This window comes from Lutjanus erythropterus, chromosome 7, assembly GCF_056507025.1.
Source record: "Lutjanus erythropterus isolate fLutEry1 chromosome 7, fLutEry1.hap2, whole genome shotgun sequence".
Lineage (NCBI taxonomy): Eukaryota > Metazoa > Chordata > Actinopteri > Lutjaniformes > Lutjanidae > Lutjanus > Lutjanus erythropterus.
Window position 1 is genome coordinate 18,292,363 of NC_139323.1, and position 14,878 is coordinate 18,307,240.

The 14,878-nt window shown below is 40.5% G+C and overlaps 2 protein-coding genes across 2 annotated transcripts; one reads left to right on the top strand and one right to left on the bottom strand.

Moving 5' to 3' along the window:
- Positions 1-2,186: 2,186 nt before the first annotated feature.
- Positions 2,187-5,184, bottom strand: uqcrh (ubiquinol-cytochrome c reductase hinge protein). Its single transcript, XM_084723018.1, has 4 exons — positions 5,030-5,184; positions 4,667-4,702; positions 3,153-3,314; positions 2,187-2,430 (listed from the first exon to the last, which is right to left on the bottom strand). Exons 1-4 carry the CDS (start codon positions 5,072-5,074, stop codon positions 2,398-2,400), a joined length of 276 nt encoding a protein of 91 aa, XP_084579144.1. The 5' UTR covers positions 5,075-5,184; the 3' UTR covers positions 2,187-2,397.
- Positions 5,185-9,075: 3,891 nt separating this feature from the next.
- Positions 9,076-14,148, top strand: LOC146323880 (cytochrome P450 2J2-like). The gene is made up of 9 exons (XM_084723029.1): positions 9,076-9,365; positions 9,478-9,640; positions 11,407-11,556; positions 11,635-11,795; positions 11,987-12,163; positions 12,501-12,642; positions 12,878-13,065; positions 13,153-13,294; positions 13,633-14,148. The coding sequence occupies exons 1-9, from the start codon at positions 9,162-9,164 to the stop codon at positions 13,806-13,808; spliced, it is 1,503 nt and encodes a 500-aa protein (XP_084579155.1). The 5' UTR covers positions 9,076-9,161; the 3' UTR covers positions 13,809-14,148.
- The last annotated feature ends 730 nt before the right edge of the window (positions 14,149-14,878 follow it).

Consider the following 14,878-nt stretch of genomic DNA (forward strand, 5'->3'; position numbering starts at 1 on the left):
ATTAACAGAGATTACACGCGTCTGTACGCCTCCCAGCAACATCCTGTAGAACATTTACTCCCCAGGACTGCAAAGTCATTCTCCAGCATTCATTCTGTGTTAATTTTTTTTTACTGGGTTTAACCTGTGCCAGGCCATACAACAATGACTACTAGAGATTATCTTGAGATTTTCGACGTAATTATATCATAATATGGCACAAGTGTTTTCATTTCCTGGTTTTGATGGTTGCATTGCAGTAAAGTGATGTAATTTTCTGAACTTGACTTCCAGCTGTTCTACTATTTGCCTTTATCCACATATCCATTATATCCACATTACATTTACAATTACATAAACTAAATAAATAAAATAGGAAATAATATTAAATAAAAATAATAGTAATAAAGTAAATTACAAAATAAACAAATAAATACATTTTTTAAAAAAGCAATGCAATCACATACATTTATTATGTTGTGACACGCTTGCCACTAAAGTATCTCAACAATTGTACCTGAACATTAGTATTAGCCTACAGTGGACCAGGTCAAAGGTCACAGTGAATCCACAGTTGATGAAGGTAGCTTTTCTATATATTTAATAAAGGGCTGGCAGATCTTTAAAAATCTTATCTGTTGTTCAGAACATAGGTGATCTTCTTCAGGGGCATACAGTTCATTATTTCTGATATCCATTTTGATATAGAGAGGGAGGAATACAACTTCCAGGTTAATGCGACAATTTTCTGGAAACAGCAAGAGCTAAGTCAATGAATTTCCTAGAACTCTGATTTAGTTTCAGGTTTGTTATGACAGAGTCCTGGGTCTAATGGGATGTGTATCCATGATTTTGGTCAGTGTGTCACATATATCATACCAAGATGATGTCACTTTAGTACAATGCCATGTGCAGTGTAACATGGTACCCTCAGCAATACCACATCTGAAACAGATATTTGGATTTAAATCTGGCATTCACAGTGGCAAACAAGCTATTCTGACAGAAGTCAGACCACAGGTCCTCATCTATGGCGATGCCCTATCAGATTCCCACCTCTCTCTTGATTGATGTATGTTTTGTCTTGGACATTCCTCCATCATTACCGAGTACACCCTGCTAAGAAATTGCACTGAACCTCTGTTACAATGAAACACCTTCTCTGAAGAAACAACATGCTTAGGTGGCCAACACAGAGCTCTGCAAAGCACTGACGATGAATAACAATGAAATCTTATGCACATACATGCGCACACACACTGGTAAAACACGTTTTGTGCATATCACAATGTTACAACGGGTTGGAATTTTATCTTCACTTACAGACTTTATGTTATAACACGTTAAGGTTTTCAAGCCAAACGTTAATGAAATGTTGACTCACCAATGTCACAGTGATCTAGTTGCTGTCCAGGAAGGACTGCAAGCGATTTCTACTCGGATGTCTAGTCTCTGCCTTTAGGTAGCCAGAGGGTTGCTGGATGAGTATTTTTGTCACCAAATGCTATGAAGCAATTAATTCCCAAGTAAAGGCTGCATTACAGTAAAATTATATAAATTTCTAAACTATCTGTTCTACTATTGGCCATTACCCTCATTATATCCACATTACATGATTATTTATCAAAAAGTCTCATTAATATTTTATGAAAACACTACTGTCCATAGCACCGCACCAAAAACGTAATATTCTGTTGGGTAGTTTAATCTACAGCAGTGCATCATATTCTATAAGATCATCATATGCTCACACTACTTCAGAATTTACAGCATGTCACTTTAGAGAAAAAGTGTTTATCAAGATATAAATGATATATCATGGAATAGACTAAAAATGTTGATTTATTATTATAAGCCATATCGTCCAGCCCAACTACATGTGTAAGGTTAACTGTGAGCACTGAAGCCTTACTTGCACGAGTTGAGCAAAATTTTGTGATCTTTGATACAAGAACACAGTGTAAATACAAATCAGTGCCTGACCATGAATTATTGCTTCTGTTAATGTAGCTTTGCTGCCAAGCATTGCGAAGACCAGGGGAGAGTTTTTAACCTTTCTGTTTAGTACAACTGGCAAATCTTACACACATAAACTTGCGCACACTGGAAAAACACCTGTTCTGTGCAGATCATAACGTTGTTACATTTAAACGGGTCAGAGTTTTATCTTCACAAGAATCATTTACAACCTTTCACTGTGACATAAGTTAAGGTTTTCAAGCCAGCAACTTTAATGAAACGTTGACTCAAGAGTACCTTGTTAAATACTTATGTTTTTTCACATGAGCGGATATAGTATACATTTAAAGTTACAACATACAGCAGATCCACATATGGATGTATTTAAAAGCATGTTCTTCTCATAATACAACATTGGAAGAATATCATCAGCCAGTGGTGCAACAATCAAGGAGGACCTCATTTGACTGAATGGAACAGTTTGTGCGCCACCTAGAGACAAAAAGAGAAAATTCATTAATGCGAGCATACTACTTCAATCAGTGTGAGGGTGAGTAGATAATGAGTGAGTTTTCATTTTTGGTTGCAAACCGGCTGTTTGCACTTTCACATCTCTCTGCATTTCAGAGAAACTATCAAACATTTTGCTTAACTTCTTTCTTATTACTATTGATGATGTGTCAATCATCGATACAGGCCCACCTACTGCTGTGTTTTGGCCAACAAAGTAACAGCTACTGTAGAGCCCAGGGTGGTAACATGGGCCCAGGCATCAGAGGCTTGCATGCAATGCCGCCTTGTACATGTAGGCACTGTTGCCACGGCTGTGTGAGCAGGAGAGCTCAGCTTTCTTGGCCAGTATAGCAGCACTGACGAATTTATTGCTTCATCTGACTACATTTACCATCAACGCTGCCTGGACATCCACATGAAAAGTGTCAAATTTTCCCTTTAAAATACAAAATGGAAAATTGTTGCAGAAGAAATGTTACTGTATCATATGTCAACTGTGTATCATTTACAAGCCACATTCATCATCTAATCTCATCTTGGCAAAATAATATATTTAAATTATTTCGCAGTCACACCTGAAAGGAGTCTGGATGGCTGTTACTTAGCTCTCCAACTAGTGTGAACTACTTATGAACTTTGACTCTTCTGGTATGTAATATTCAATCTTTATGATTGGAACAGTTGGAAAATGTTCCACTTACACAGTGGTCCCGAGCATGCAGGAAGTCAAACAGCTCCTCAGTACAATCCTCCTCTGTCGAAGACCGAGAGCCAACTCTGGTCTCACATTCCTCCAGACGCTCCCGAGTGTGAATGCAGTGCTCTGCCTCTTCACACTTCTGTCGCACCATTTCAATAGGATCCTTTAACAGAACATGCAGCATTCAGAATATGTTCCTTCAACAAGAGACACATCCACCAAACAGTCAACTACAATCAGTCCCACTGTTATCAACTAGGATAAACTAAATACAAACTACAACCTCCAAAGTGACCATAAACTTGTATCAGATAAACTAGCGAAAAAGTGTATGAATGTAAAGGTGGATTCAGTGGATAACTGTCTTTACACCAAAAGACAAAACATTCACAAAGAGTCAAAAACACACCAATATAAACATCTAGCCATTCTTCAAAACTGTGTGGGGTTTGGAATCAGTCAGTGGCAAGAGTGGCTCACATGTATTTATAGATTAAGTAACAGAGGGAGGGGTGGCAGGGGAAAAAGCCTGAAATGACCCCTCATCTGATTATTGTTGGTCATGTAGGACGTTTAAATTAGGGATGTTCCTGGCAACTAATTTCCCTGTCAGTTAAAGGCAAAATTTAATTTAGACTAGTTGACTAAACATACTTTTAAAATCGCTAAAATGCTGCATCTCTTCTATTTTGTCATGGCCCAAGAGCCACATGTCAACTGGGAGTCATGAGGCTATTATGGCTGGAAGATATTCACATTTGAAAAAAGTTAATTTCCCATCCTGACAGGACTACCAACTGGGGTCCCTGGGGATCCCAAGAATAAACTACTTTAAGAGACAACCATCAAAGCAAAATATTAACTTATTTCATCTCAAAATATTATTAGATATGTTAATTAATGTCATATTAAGGGGAAAAAAACTGGATAATATCATTTTGGGGAAACTACAGTTTGTTTGCATATTGTGAAAGAAAAAAAAAGGCAGAGCACATATGCAAATCTGTTGCATCTGTGTTTGTCTGCTTCAAAATGGCTGACAGAGTGCCCCTAACCTCTGATAATATGTGTTACTTTTCATTAGGACCCACTGAAACCATAAGCTCAATTAGTTAAAAATGCCATCTATTAAAACTGCATAGGTGCTGCAAGTGCTTTCAGCTGGGAAGCCCCAGAATCCCAATACATTGATATTTTTAAAAAGCACTAACTAAGACAGCAACTGAGAACAATAGTATAAATTAATTAAGAACACAATGTTTGATAAAGTCGTGGAAAAACTGGAAAAATAGAATAAAGCACTTGTGAATTATGATTTTAAAAAAAGTACCCCAGTCTGTATGATAAATATTAATGATGTAAATGTTGTATTTTTCTTCTAGCTTCTTCAGAGTAAATGCTTCTTTCTTCAGTTGACAATGTGATATATTTAATCAGTAATCAAATCAATGGGTGGCCAGACAGTTATAGATATACAGATATTTTAATTCTGATGTGGATCTCCAATACACGTACCACCATCTCTTCCTCCTCCTCCTCTTCTTCCTCCTCCTGTAACAGGCATATACCAAATTAATTACATCATTCACTTGCAGCCACCACAAAGATATCAGCTATCATTTTTTAAAAATATATAAATTACATGAACAGCAACCAAGCCAACATAACCAGCGATGAGACAGCGTGCCATCTTGAATCTGCTGCACGAATTAGCTTCAATGTTTCTAAATCTACGGTGGGAATGTTACCCTTGGCTAAAGCTAACCCAAGCTAGGTGATGATTTAGCTTAGTTAGCCGTGTTGTGTTAGCTTGCTAGCTAAGATAACCAAACTTTACTGTAATATCAGAGTTGCGTTAAATCTGTCAAAGCTACTAACATCCTCCGGCTCTCCGTTCATGATCATCTTCTCCTCGAAAACCATGATTTTGGTGCTCCTGTCCTTAGGTGACCGGCTGTCAAATCGCTAGCGTTGGAGGACACAGTCAGGTCACACAAGCAGAGCCGCCCGACAGAGAGCACACAGCTTCCGGTCATGAGACTTTCACAATAAACCTGCCCTTAAAGACGACATCATTGAAACTGGTCACGGTACGCTTTTGTCAAGTTTAGCCTGACCTGAAGCCACCAAGCGGACTCAATTAGTGGTGTTACAACTTGAGTTAGGCTACATGATATTAATGTATATCAAATTGACTGGATTATTGGTTAGATATAATCTATACACTACACTGGACTGACACATGAGGCTACAGAATAATGTAATGATGCTGATGAATGTGTTGGCTATTAGAGCAAACACCGTGACATTTTCCAAATACTCATTCGGTGGCAGCTTTGCACGCTAAAACTTGCTATTAAAAACATTAAAGATGTGTTTTTTTTGGTTTTTTTTAATTAAAATAACTTGTCAACAACGGTTGTGTGTGTGTGTGTGTGTGTGTGTGTGTGTGTGTGTGTGTGTATTTCGCATCAGATAAAATTAGGAAACTTTTTTGTTTGTTTGTTTGTTTTTTGATTTGCTTTACAACAATGAGGCATAGTAATAAGGCGATTACATACAAGGCATAGTTGATAGAAAAACAAAATGATAAATTATACACACAAAGGTTCCTACATATGTACTCTCGCCACATATTTCACCCAGATGTGTTCTGGATAAACTATAAATCAAGTGTTCTTGAAGCTTTGGGCTTTCATCTGGAATTTTATCTGAGGTTCCAAATGTCGCAGCAAACCTCGTGCAGCGCATTAAATCCCTCCAGTGCAGCGCAGAGTTTGCATCTTCCTTGTTTAATATTTTTAAGTATTTACACACAAAGCTAACGTCAGACATCGGGTCACTTACACTGATCGAAAGCACAAGGCGCAATGGATTTAATTTATTCAAGGTTTGTCCCAATCCACCTGTGCCATCTTGCACCGGGGGCACAGGGGTATCCTGCACTGTCCAGCCCCTTGCACCAGCAGCGCACAGCGGGATACACCTATCAGGCATGCCAAAGTGCCCTCGTTAATTCACCTGCGATTTTAGGCCAGACATGCCATAAATCAATCAGAAAGTCAGCTCTCACCACCTTTAAAAAGCAAGTGTGTCAGGAGCGCAAGCCGTTCAGCATGACAGTGGATTTACCAGGAGGAAACAAAGAGAAAAGATTTTTAAAGCGAGGAGACTAATCTCCTGGCTCGAGAAGTGAAAGTGCGAGAAATATATATATGGAGACGGCGAGACGTCTCCAAAGCACACATATTTGGATTCTTACATACATTCTTGCTGTTGACACACATCTTGTCTCAGGAAAAGAAAAAAGGGGACTTTTTCGTTTCTGTCTCTTACTTACAAAGCATTTTTAAAGTTTCGCTTATTCCTTTTTACCATGACAAAGAAAAACTGTATTTCAGTTTTAATTTTCGTATTTTAAAACAAAAATCAAATAACCACTCATTTTTTGTTTTTTAATATCCATTTCTGAGGACCACCCCGAGTTACACATGAATAGTTCCCATCACAAAATAGATTATGATGACTACCAGTAGTGACACTGACCCTAGCCAAATGCAAAACCAGTGAAAACAGTCATAAAAGATGAGGAGGGAAAAAATGTCAGCGGCCCCCACCTGTAAAACCATTCCTGTTTTGGGTCGTCTCATTGTTGACCCTCTAGCGCACCTGTTGTTAAAAGCAACAAAGCAGCTGAAACTGATTAACAACCCCATCTGCTACTGCTACTTAACTGACAAGATCCATATCCCAGAAGTTTAACTGACTTGATTCTATACTCTGATTAAAAAGTGTTCTTTAATTTTTTTGAGCAGTGTAGATTTATCTTCAGCAGTTGGCTGTGGCAAAAAGCCCCCTCATCAGAGAAAGAGACGCCAAAATATGCTGAAGAATTCGACCGAAGCCTCACACCAAGTGAGCTTTTTAGAGTTTTGCATTTTAACTTTTAGTGAACATTTACTTTATTAAGCATGGTTTGATCCCTTTGCTGCACTTAGCAGCAGCCTCTGAATGCGAACGGAATGTGGAATCTCAATATTATGTAGTTGAAAACACCAAATGACTTGATTAAACGAATTTTGTTTAAAACATGAAGAATTATAAAATATCACTTCCACAAGGCTGTTCAGTCAGACAGTGACAGATCACAGGCTGAACTTGTCATTTCTGCTCACATGCAGCCTCAGCGAAGGTCATGTAAAGTCATCACTGCAAAGTGGTATTTAAATTGTTAAGTGAGCTTAAAACGCCATCAGTTATGGTTATGGTTATTTTGTAAGGTAAATCACACGGAACCACGGACCTTTTTTGGTTTCTGTCCCTTATTGATTTTATTTTTTGTTATTCTATATAGAAAATTAAATGGAATGGAATTTTTAAAATTCCTCTTATCCCCCTTTGACCATGAAAAAGAAAAACGCCTTGTATTTCACCGGGACAGGAAGTGGCTGCGGCCCAGCCAGAACAGGAGATGGTGGCGGCAGCCCCACTGGAACAGGAGAAATAAAGGCCGTGGCGCTGGGCAGCGAAACCTCCGTGGCGCTGGGCAGCTGAGGCTCTGGAACGCTGGGCAGCTAAGAGACAGGACATTGGCAACCGCCACAGTTGCGTCCGGGAGGCCTCTCAGATAATGACTCTAGGGCTGGATCAGGCAGGGAACTGGCTGGCAGAGATGCAGGCTTCAAAGTAACAGGCTTGAGGCCTGTAGGTAGATGGCTAGCCAACTCAGGTGCTGGGGTGGGGAGAAGGCTAACAGGCTGAGCAGGCGGTTGGTGGTTTAAAGAGTCCATGTGAAGCTCGGAATCAGGGTTGCTTGGGGAATCAATATCAGCCTGTAAGGTTGGCAAGCACAGCCAGGTTTCAAGTAATGAGGGGGAAGAACAAAATTTTGGGCCTCGACAAAAAAGTTCTTTCCATTAAGGTGCAACCCTGGATGGCTGAGTGCAGCTGATCAAGTTCTTGGCATGCCTTCCTCAGCTCCTCTGCCACTGAAAAGTCCACTGGGTCCATTTCAGGCTGGTTCATTCTGTTACAGTTCAACTAGGAAGAGGACCCAAAATGCAGACAGCAGGAGGCAGAGGGGAGAGTTCAAACAATATTTAACATAGTCTTTTTTTTTAAATGTAAGCTGCTATAGTAATAAAATGTCAATCCTAGTATCCCTGTGTGCACTGGAACTTTGAATTTTTTGGTTTACTGTGTCAAGTGTTACTTTGTATCTCATGTGCATGTACAAATAAAGACCCTTGAACGTTGATGTAGCCCCACTTTTGTGTACTTTTGGTCTTAAAATTGAGGGACATCTTAATTATAGCATACAATACATTTGCTTCAAACTCTGAGGCAGCAGTTTGCAGGAGGTGCTTTCCTGCTTTAACATGGCAATGTGGACCATAATAACATTCTTTATTGCCAGTCTGGTGTGACAGGACTTGAATGACCTACATAGAGTTCTGATCTCACCCCTACCTTTTGGATGAACTTGAATGCAGTCCACGAGCCAGGCTGCATTGTGCAACATTAGAATGCCTTCCCAGAAGTAATATCAGCATATTAATGGCCAGCGTTTTTTTTTTTTGTTTGTTTGTTTGTTTTTCTTGCATCATATATGGTTGTAATGCTTGACTGCCCACATATTTTTGGCCATATAGTATAGATCAAATTAAGCTGTAGAGGAAAGAGAAAACAAAGTTTTATCTTGACCATGGCAGAGCTATGAGTAGGTGAAACATTTTGGTAAATCATAGCTAGTTGTATACTTTACTGCTAACTTTGAATAGGTAATAATGTGTTTTATTGTCAATGATTAACAGTGTTTGATATCCTTTTTCTATGTGTAAGATTAGAGGAGAGGAGGAGGTGAGGTCAGAGTCCAATTCAAGTGGTATGCTTTTGCTGTGTTGCTATCAGCTGATAACAGCTGGTACTACTGGCCCCTTACAACACAACGCTAGTTTTTTGTCTCAAGGAAGAATTAAAGGAAAACAGGCTTCAGTTGGCAGTTTGCAAGATGGATTCAGTCTTTTCTGTAATTGGATCCTATGTGGACTGGGATGTCAAAAGCCTGTTGCTCTTCGTGACAGTTTTCATTCTCACTGCAGATTATATCAAGAATCGTCGGCCGGCCAGCTTTCCTCCAGGACCCTGGGCGTTTCCTATTGTGGGCAACATATTCACTGTGGACTACAAGAGGACTCATGAAAGTATGACACAGGTAGATCAACAGATGTCAAAAATGTACCATGAAAACTTCAGCATGTCACTTGATCAGACTTATCTGTCCCTTTTCTATTATTTGAGGTATCATGCTTTTCCTCCACTCACAGTTAGCAGAACAATATGGAGCTGTGTACAGTCTGCGAATGGGCCAGAAGTGGGTGGTGGTGTTAAACAGGTTTGAGGTTCTGAAAGAAGCTCTGGTAACTCAAGGAGACAGTCTGACAGATCGCCCTGACATCGCTCTGCTGCAGGACATATTCCAAGGACTAGGTGAGAGGACGTTAGCACACACTGAGGTGGAAAGCCTGAGTAGGTACAATTAGAAACTCACTGCTATTGTCATATGGTAAGTTTATCACATTTTTCCCCACTGTTTTATATACAGAGTAAAAAAAAAAAACCTTGAGAAACATTGCACCATGCACCAAATACAACAACAACAAAAAAAGGAAAAACTATGGAACACCACGTCTGTCAGTAACAGACAGGTGAAACTGTGCGTGGGACATGCCCCCTCATACTGGCCCAGTCAACCAACCTCAAACCTCAAATCATTGTGGATTTTTTTCCCAAGAAGAGACTATAAAGCTCTTATCAAGGTTAGTAGTAGGCAACTGGACTTGATAAAGTTCTTGAAGACATTTCCCCTCTCATCCAAGAGTCTTCTTCAGTTCTGCCTGACTGGTTTGGGAGTTCAGGTATTAAACCTAATGGGGTCGTTAACACCTAGAGGGGCATGTGACTCATGTGCCCACCCCTCCATTGTGTGACTCATGAATTTCACCTGGGGGGAGGTGTGAATGAGAGTTGTTAAAGACTCTGCTATCATGTGACTTGTTAGGGTCACATGATTTCAGGTGGGTATTCAACTGCCTGGGGAGTGATCTTAAGACTGCATTGTAAGTGGCAGATGAATTGTGTCTTAGGCCTCCTCCTCTGTTGAGAGATGGCCCTTTTCAGGTTAACACAAATGGCCTCTTTCACTCCTCTCTCAAACCATCTGTCTTTCCTGGCCAAAATATGGACAGGCTCACCACTGTTGGGCTGGAGGCGAGTCGGTTCATGGTCCCGCCATATAAGCGGTCATGAAAATGCAACTCAGTGGCAGCACGGTTTGACTCACGCTGCCAAAAATGTCAGTTCAAAGGCATGGTGTCTGTAATTGTGTCATTTAGTCACCCTGTAAACAGCACGGTCGCTCCTTCATGGTGCTGCTGCACACAGGTTTACAAGCAATACACATGAATGAACATAACTGGTGAACTCAAAAGTAACCCAGTGAGTTGACAAACTCCCAGGTTGAGCATGTTGCTCATTAGGCTCTTTTCTCTTTATTAAAATGCCATTTTATAGCAACTCTTCCTGCAGTAGTTTCCGTCATTGACTTGGGGTCTCACCAAAGTAACATGCACGCACAGCTGCACTAGTAGGAGGTGTCCCCTAGGTCCTATAAGACCTGTTATTGGTCTAAGTCTACCATTAAAGGCCTGATTCTCTAAATGCTGAAATGAGAGCCATAGAGAAGGTGCAGAAGTCTAGTTCTCTCTCAGAACACCTGATTTACAATAAGCTGAAAGGTTTTTAGAAAATTATTTCTCAGTTATACCAAAACATTGTTGCCTACCGGAGCTTTAATTGAACACATTAACAGATTATGCCCGGTGCAGGCTCTGCATGTGTATGTGAGTTGGATATAAACATTCAGGAAAGAGGATCAGCTGTCTCTGTGTCCTGGGCCACTCCCAAAATAGGCAAGCCACCAGAGACTGTCCAACAGGAGTGTGAAGCCTGTAACTCTGGCCTATAGATATAAGGCTTTTCAGCCCTCCCAGGGTTTGAGGGCTCATTAATGATGTGTCCCAAACACAGTTTGACCTGTTCATCATTGACGGATATGGTGTGATTGGAGCTTCCACAGTTTGGCCACACCAATAAAATTCCCCATGTTAAAACACCACAGCCTGTTATCAAAGAAAGTTTGTCATTTATTCTATACATTTACAACTCTAACACTAATGTTATGTATTTCTCATCAGGTGTAATTTTGAGTAATGGGAACATGTGGAAGCAGCAGAGGCGATTTGCACTTTCAACCCTGAGATATTTTGGATTTGGCAAGAAGTCACTTGAACCTGTCATCCTAGATGAATTTACACATTGTGCAAAAGACATAAATAGCTTTAAAGGTAAATAGTGCATGCATTTAAAATAATTCACAATCATAAATACCCAGTTTGCATCTAATTTTCTGTTTAATTGTGAAGGTAAACCATTCGCTCCACACCTCATCATCAACAATGTTGTCTCCAACATCATCTGCTCCCTGGTTTTTGGTCATCGCTTTGAATACGATGATGAGAAGTTCAAGAACTTGATTAAGTTGTTTGAGAAAGCTCTCCAGATTGAAGCCTCCATCTGGTCACAGGTACAGCAGTATATTGATGACATATTAATGCTGTACCATCATTGTGCAATAAATACCATATTGTAAAACAGTTAATCAATAATGTGAGTGGTTCTAGATGGAAAATATGTAAGAGCCAACATTGATCATTACCAAAAGAAAGTCTTTCCATTGAAATACTATATTGATACATTATTTGTTCTACTCTGCAGCTTTACAACTCATTCCCTCTGCTGATGAGCTGTTTGCCAGGGCCACATAAGACAGTACGGCGCATCTGGAACGATGCAAAAAACTTTGTAAGAGGAGAGCTTAAGGAGCACAAACAAAGCTGGGATCCCTCTGACCCAAGAGACTACATCGACTGCTACCTGAATGAGATTCAGATGGTGACCGACACTATATGTAGCTTCATATTGCTTACTCTGTGGTGCTCGTGAAGCTACTCAGTGTTGAGTTTGTGTGAACATCATGTGTTGTTTTACACCTACATCAGAACTATGAACTGAATTGTGTGTACAGTGTAGATCAACTGTGGTCCACTGGCATGACTTTTCACCATACCACCGTTTTTGGTTGGTATGTGATGAAAAGTAAAAAGACCAGAAACTTAATTTCAAAATTCCTGTCATAAGAAATTATGGCCTTGGCTGTAATAGGGCTGGCATGTAGTTGTTCTGAATTATTTTTCAGCACATTTTAATATGTTTTTGTGTATATTCTCAGAGTAAGGGGCAGACTGACAGTACTTTTGATGAGGAAAACCTGATTGTTTGTGTTTTGGATCTGTTTGTGGCTGGCTCTGAAACCACATCCACCACCCTGCGCTGGGCTTTCCTCTACATGGCAAAGTACCCTGAGATCCAGGGTAAGAGCACTGACCAAACCTTTGTTCTGACTCCAAAAAGTGGGGAAATGGGTGACACCAAAATTAATTTATTGGTGGCAATTATGTAGGTTTAAAAATCAACAGTCTATCTGTACACTTCACTGATGTGGCAATGCTATATTGTACTTCATCTCTCTCATGAGTCTTTAAGACCGTGGCAGCCTGTTGGTGAAATACTGTGTCTACTTTTGTTGGTTTCCCTCCTGTTGCACAGCAAAGGTCCAGGCTGAGATAGATAGAGTGATTGGACAGTCCAGACAGCCGACCATGGATGATCGTGCAAACATGCCCTACACTGATGCTGTCATCCATGAGGTCCAGAGGATAGGCAACATAGTCCCTCTCAGCCTGCCTCATGTTACCAACAAGGATGTCCAGCTGGGAGGCTACACAGTCCCAAAGGTCAGTTTTCATATATGCATTTTTTTCTGTCACATACATTACCATGTTCACATCTTTATGAATTACAATTATGATTACAATCACCAGGGAGTGACAATAGTTCCCAATTTGACCTCAGTGCTGTTTGACAAGAATGAGTGGGAGACACCCTTCACCTTCAACCCAGGACACTTTCTGAATGAGGAGGGCAACTTTGTGAAGCGAGCTGCTTTCATACCTTTCTCTGCTGGTGAGGAGCAACATAATAAGTTGTTTTATTAGTAAGACAAAAAATATGTACTCTGTTGCCTGAAGGGAGGAGATAAAACTAAGGCAAAAGCTCTGATGATGGGGAAAGTTGAACTGGCAACCGCTACAGAGGACCAACAGCCTCAGTACATGGGGCGTACGCTACTAAGTAAGCCACAGGGGTTCCCCTAACTAGCAATTCTACTTCCTTTAAAGGCCATAAGAATCATCAGAACCACTACACTGTTATTATTTTTTAGTTTTATTAGTTTTAGTTTGTCCCCTGGGCCAAAACTGTGTTTCCAAGAAGTTTGTTTCAGTTTGTTTTTCCTGTCTCAGGTAAGCGTCTGTGTCTCGGGGAGAACCTGGCCAAGATGGAGCTTTTCCTCTTCTTCACCTCCTTCATGCAGCACTTCACCTTCTCCATGCCTGCTGGGGTGAAGCCTGTGATGGACTACCACTTTGGCGTCACTCTGGCACCGCATCCATATGAAATATGTGCAACCTCACGCTAAAAGTCCTTTTGTTCTGTTATCAACACTTGTGATTACATCATTATCCCGGTGTTAAGATAATATATCAAACTGATACTTGGTTTTAATCATAGATCACACAGCACAGCATCAGCTGCTGATATCACCTTCAGCCTGCAAAACCATGAAAAATTGCTTTGCACTTTTTTTTGTTTAATTGTGTTGCTTTATCAGGTGGGCTCCTAACCATGAATGTGTTGTGATATTTTTGCAAATCAGTTTTCATTTACCAAGGAGACATGAGTTACTTTGCCTACTGCTCACCTTATAACCATCTCATGGCTGAATCACATAGCAATGAAGCCTCTTGTGAACTTCAGAATACTAACTGTGAAATTTTAAAGGTACCGTAGTGGCACTCTGATACATCACCCTTTATCTTAACAACACTCATTCCCAACATTTGGGAACTGAGGACACTAATTGTTGAAGTCTTTTTTCCCCGCATTCCCCAGGAGCTCAACAGTCCGGGGTCTCTGTTGTTATATATTGTGCTTTGTCTTGTATCACACATTTTCACTTGGAGACAGGTCAGTCTAGTCAAGCTCTTTTACCACAAAGCCATGCTGTTCTGACACGTGTCTTGGCATTCTCTTGCTGAAAGAAGCAGGGATATTTCTGAAAAAGACAATGTCTGGATGACAGCATATGTTGCTCCAGAACTTGTATGTACCTCTCAGCATCAATGGTGCCCTCACAGATGAGGCAGTTTGATGCCATGAGCACTTTATGGCTAAATTCCACTGGGTGGAGCTGTGTTACAGCTGCACCACGTCAGCTGGAGCCAATCACAGTCATTCAACACAATGCTTGTGATTCCACCAGCAGCACCTTTGCATGTCCCAGAAGCAGCTCTCTGCTCCTCTTCAGATATGTGCTGAGTTTGATTTTGACAGATACCATGTCAGTTAGCACAGGGCAGATCAAACGAGCAGGAAGTAAGACACAGAAAAGGCAGGGGGAATCTGGTTAATTTTCAGAATAAAAGACCCTGTGCAGGCTCACAATCATAAAGACAGACAGAAGAGAAACTATTTAACCACATAGCCAAG

Coding starts and splice junctions, on each gene's coding strand:
- LOC146323880 (XM_084723029.1), top strand. CDS start 9,162: ATGGATTCAGTCTTTTCTGTAATTGGATCCTATGTGGACTGGGATGTC. Junction 11,796..11,986: donor AAGCCTCCATCTGGTCACAG/GTACAGCAGTAT, acceptor TCTACTCTGCAG/CTTTACAACTCATTCCCTCT. Junction 12,164..12,500: donor ACCTGAATGAGATTCAGATG/GTGACCGACACT, acceptor GTATATTCTCAG/AGTAAGGGGCAGACTGACAG.
- uqcrh (XM_084723018.1), bottom strand. CDS start 5,074: ATGGTTTTCGAGGAGAAGATGATCATGAACGGAGAGCCGGAGGAT. Junction 3,315..4,666: donor AGGAGGAGGAAGAGATGGTG/GTACGTGTATTG, acceptor GTTCTGTTAAAG/GATCCTATTGAAATGGTGCG. Junction 2,431..3,152: donor TGCATGCTCGGGACCACTGT/GTAAGTGGAACA, acceptor TTTTGTCTCTAG/GTGGCGCACAAACTGTTCCA.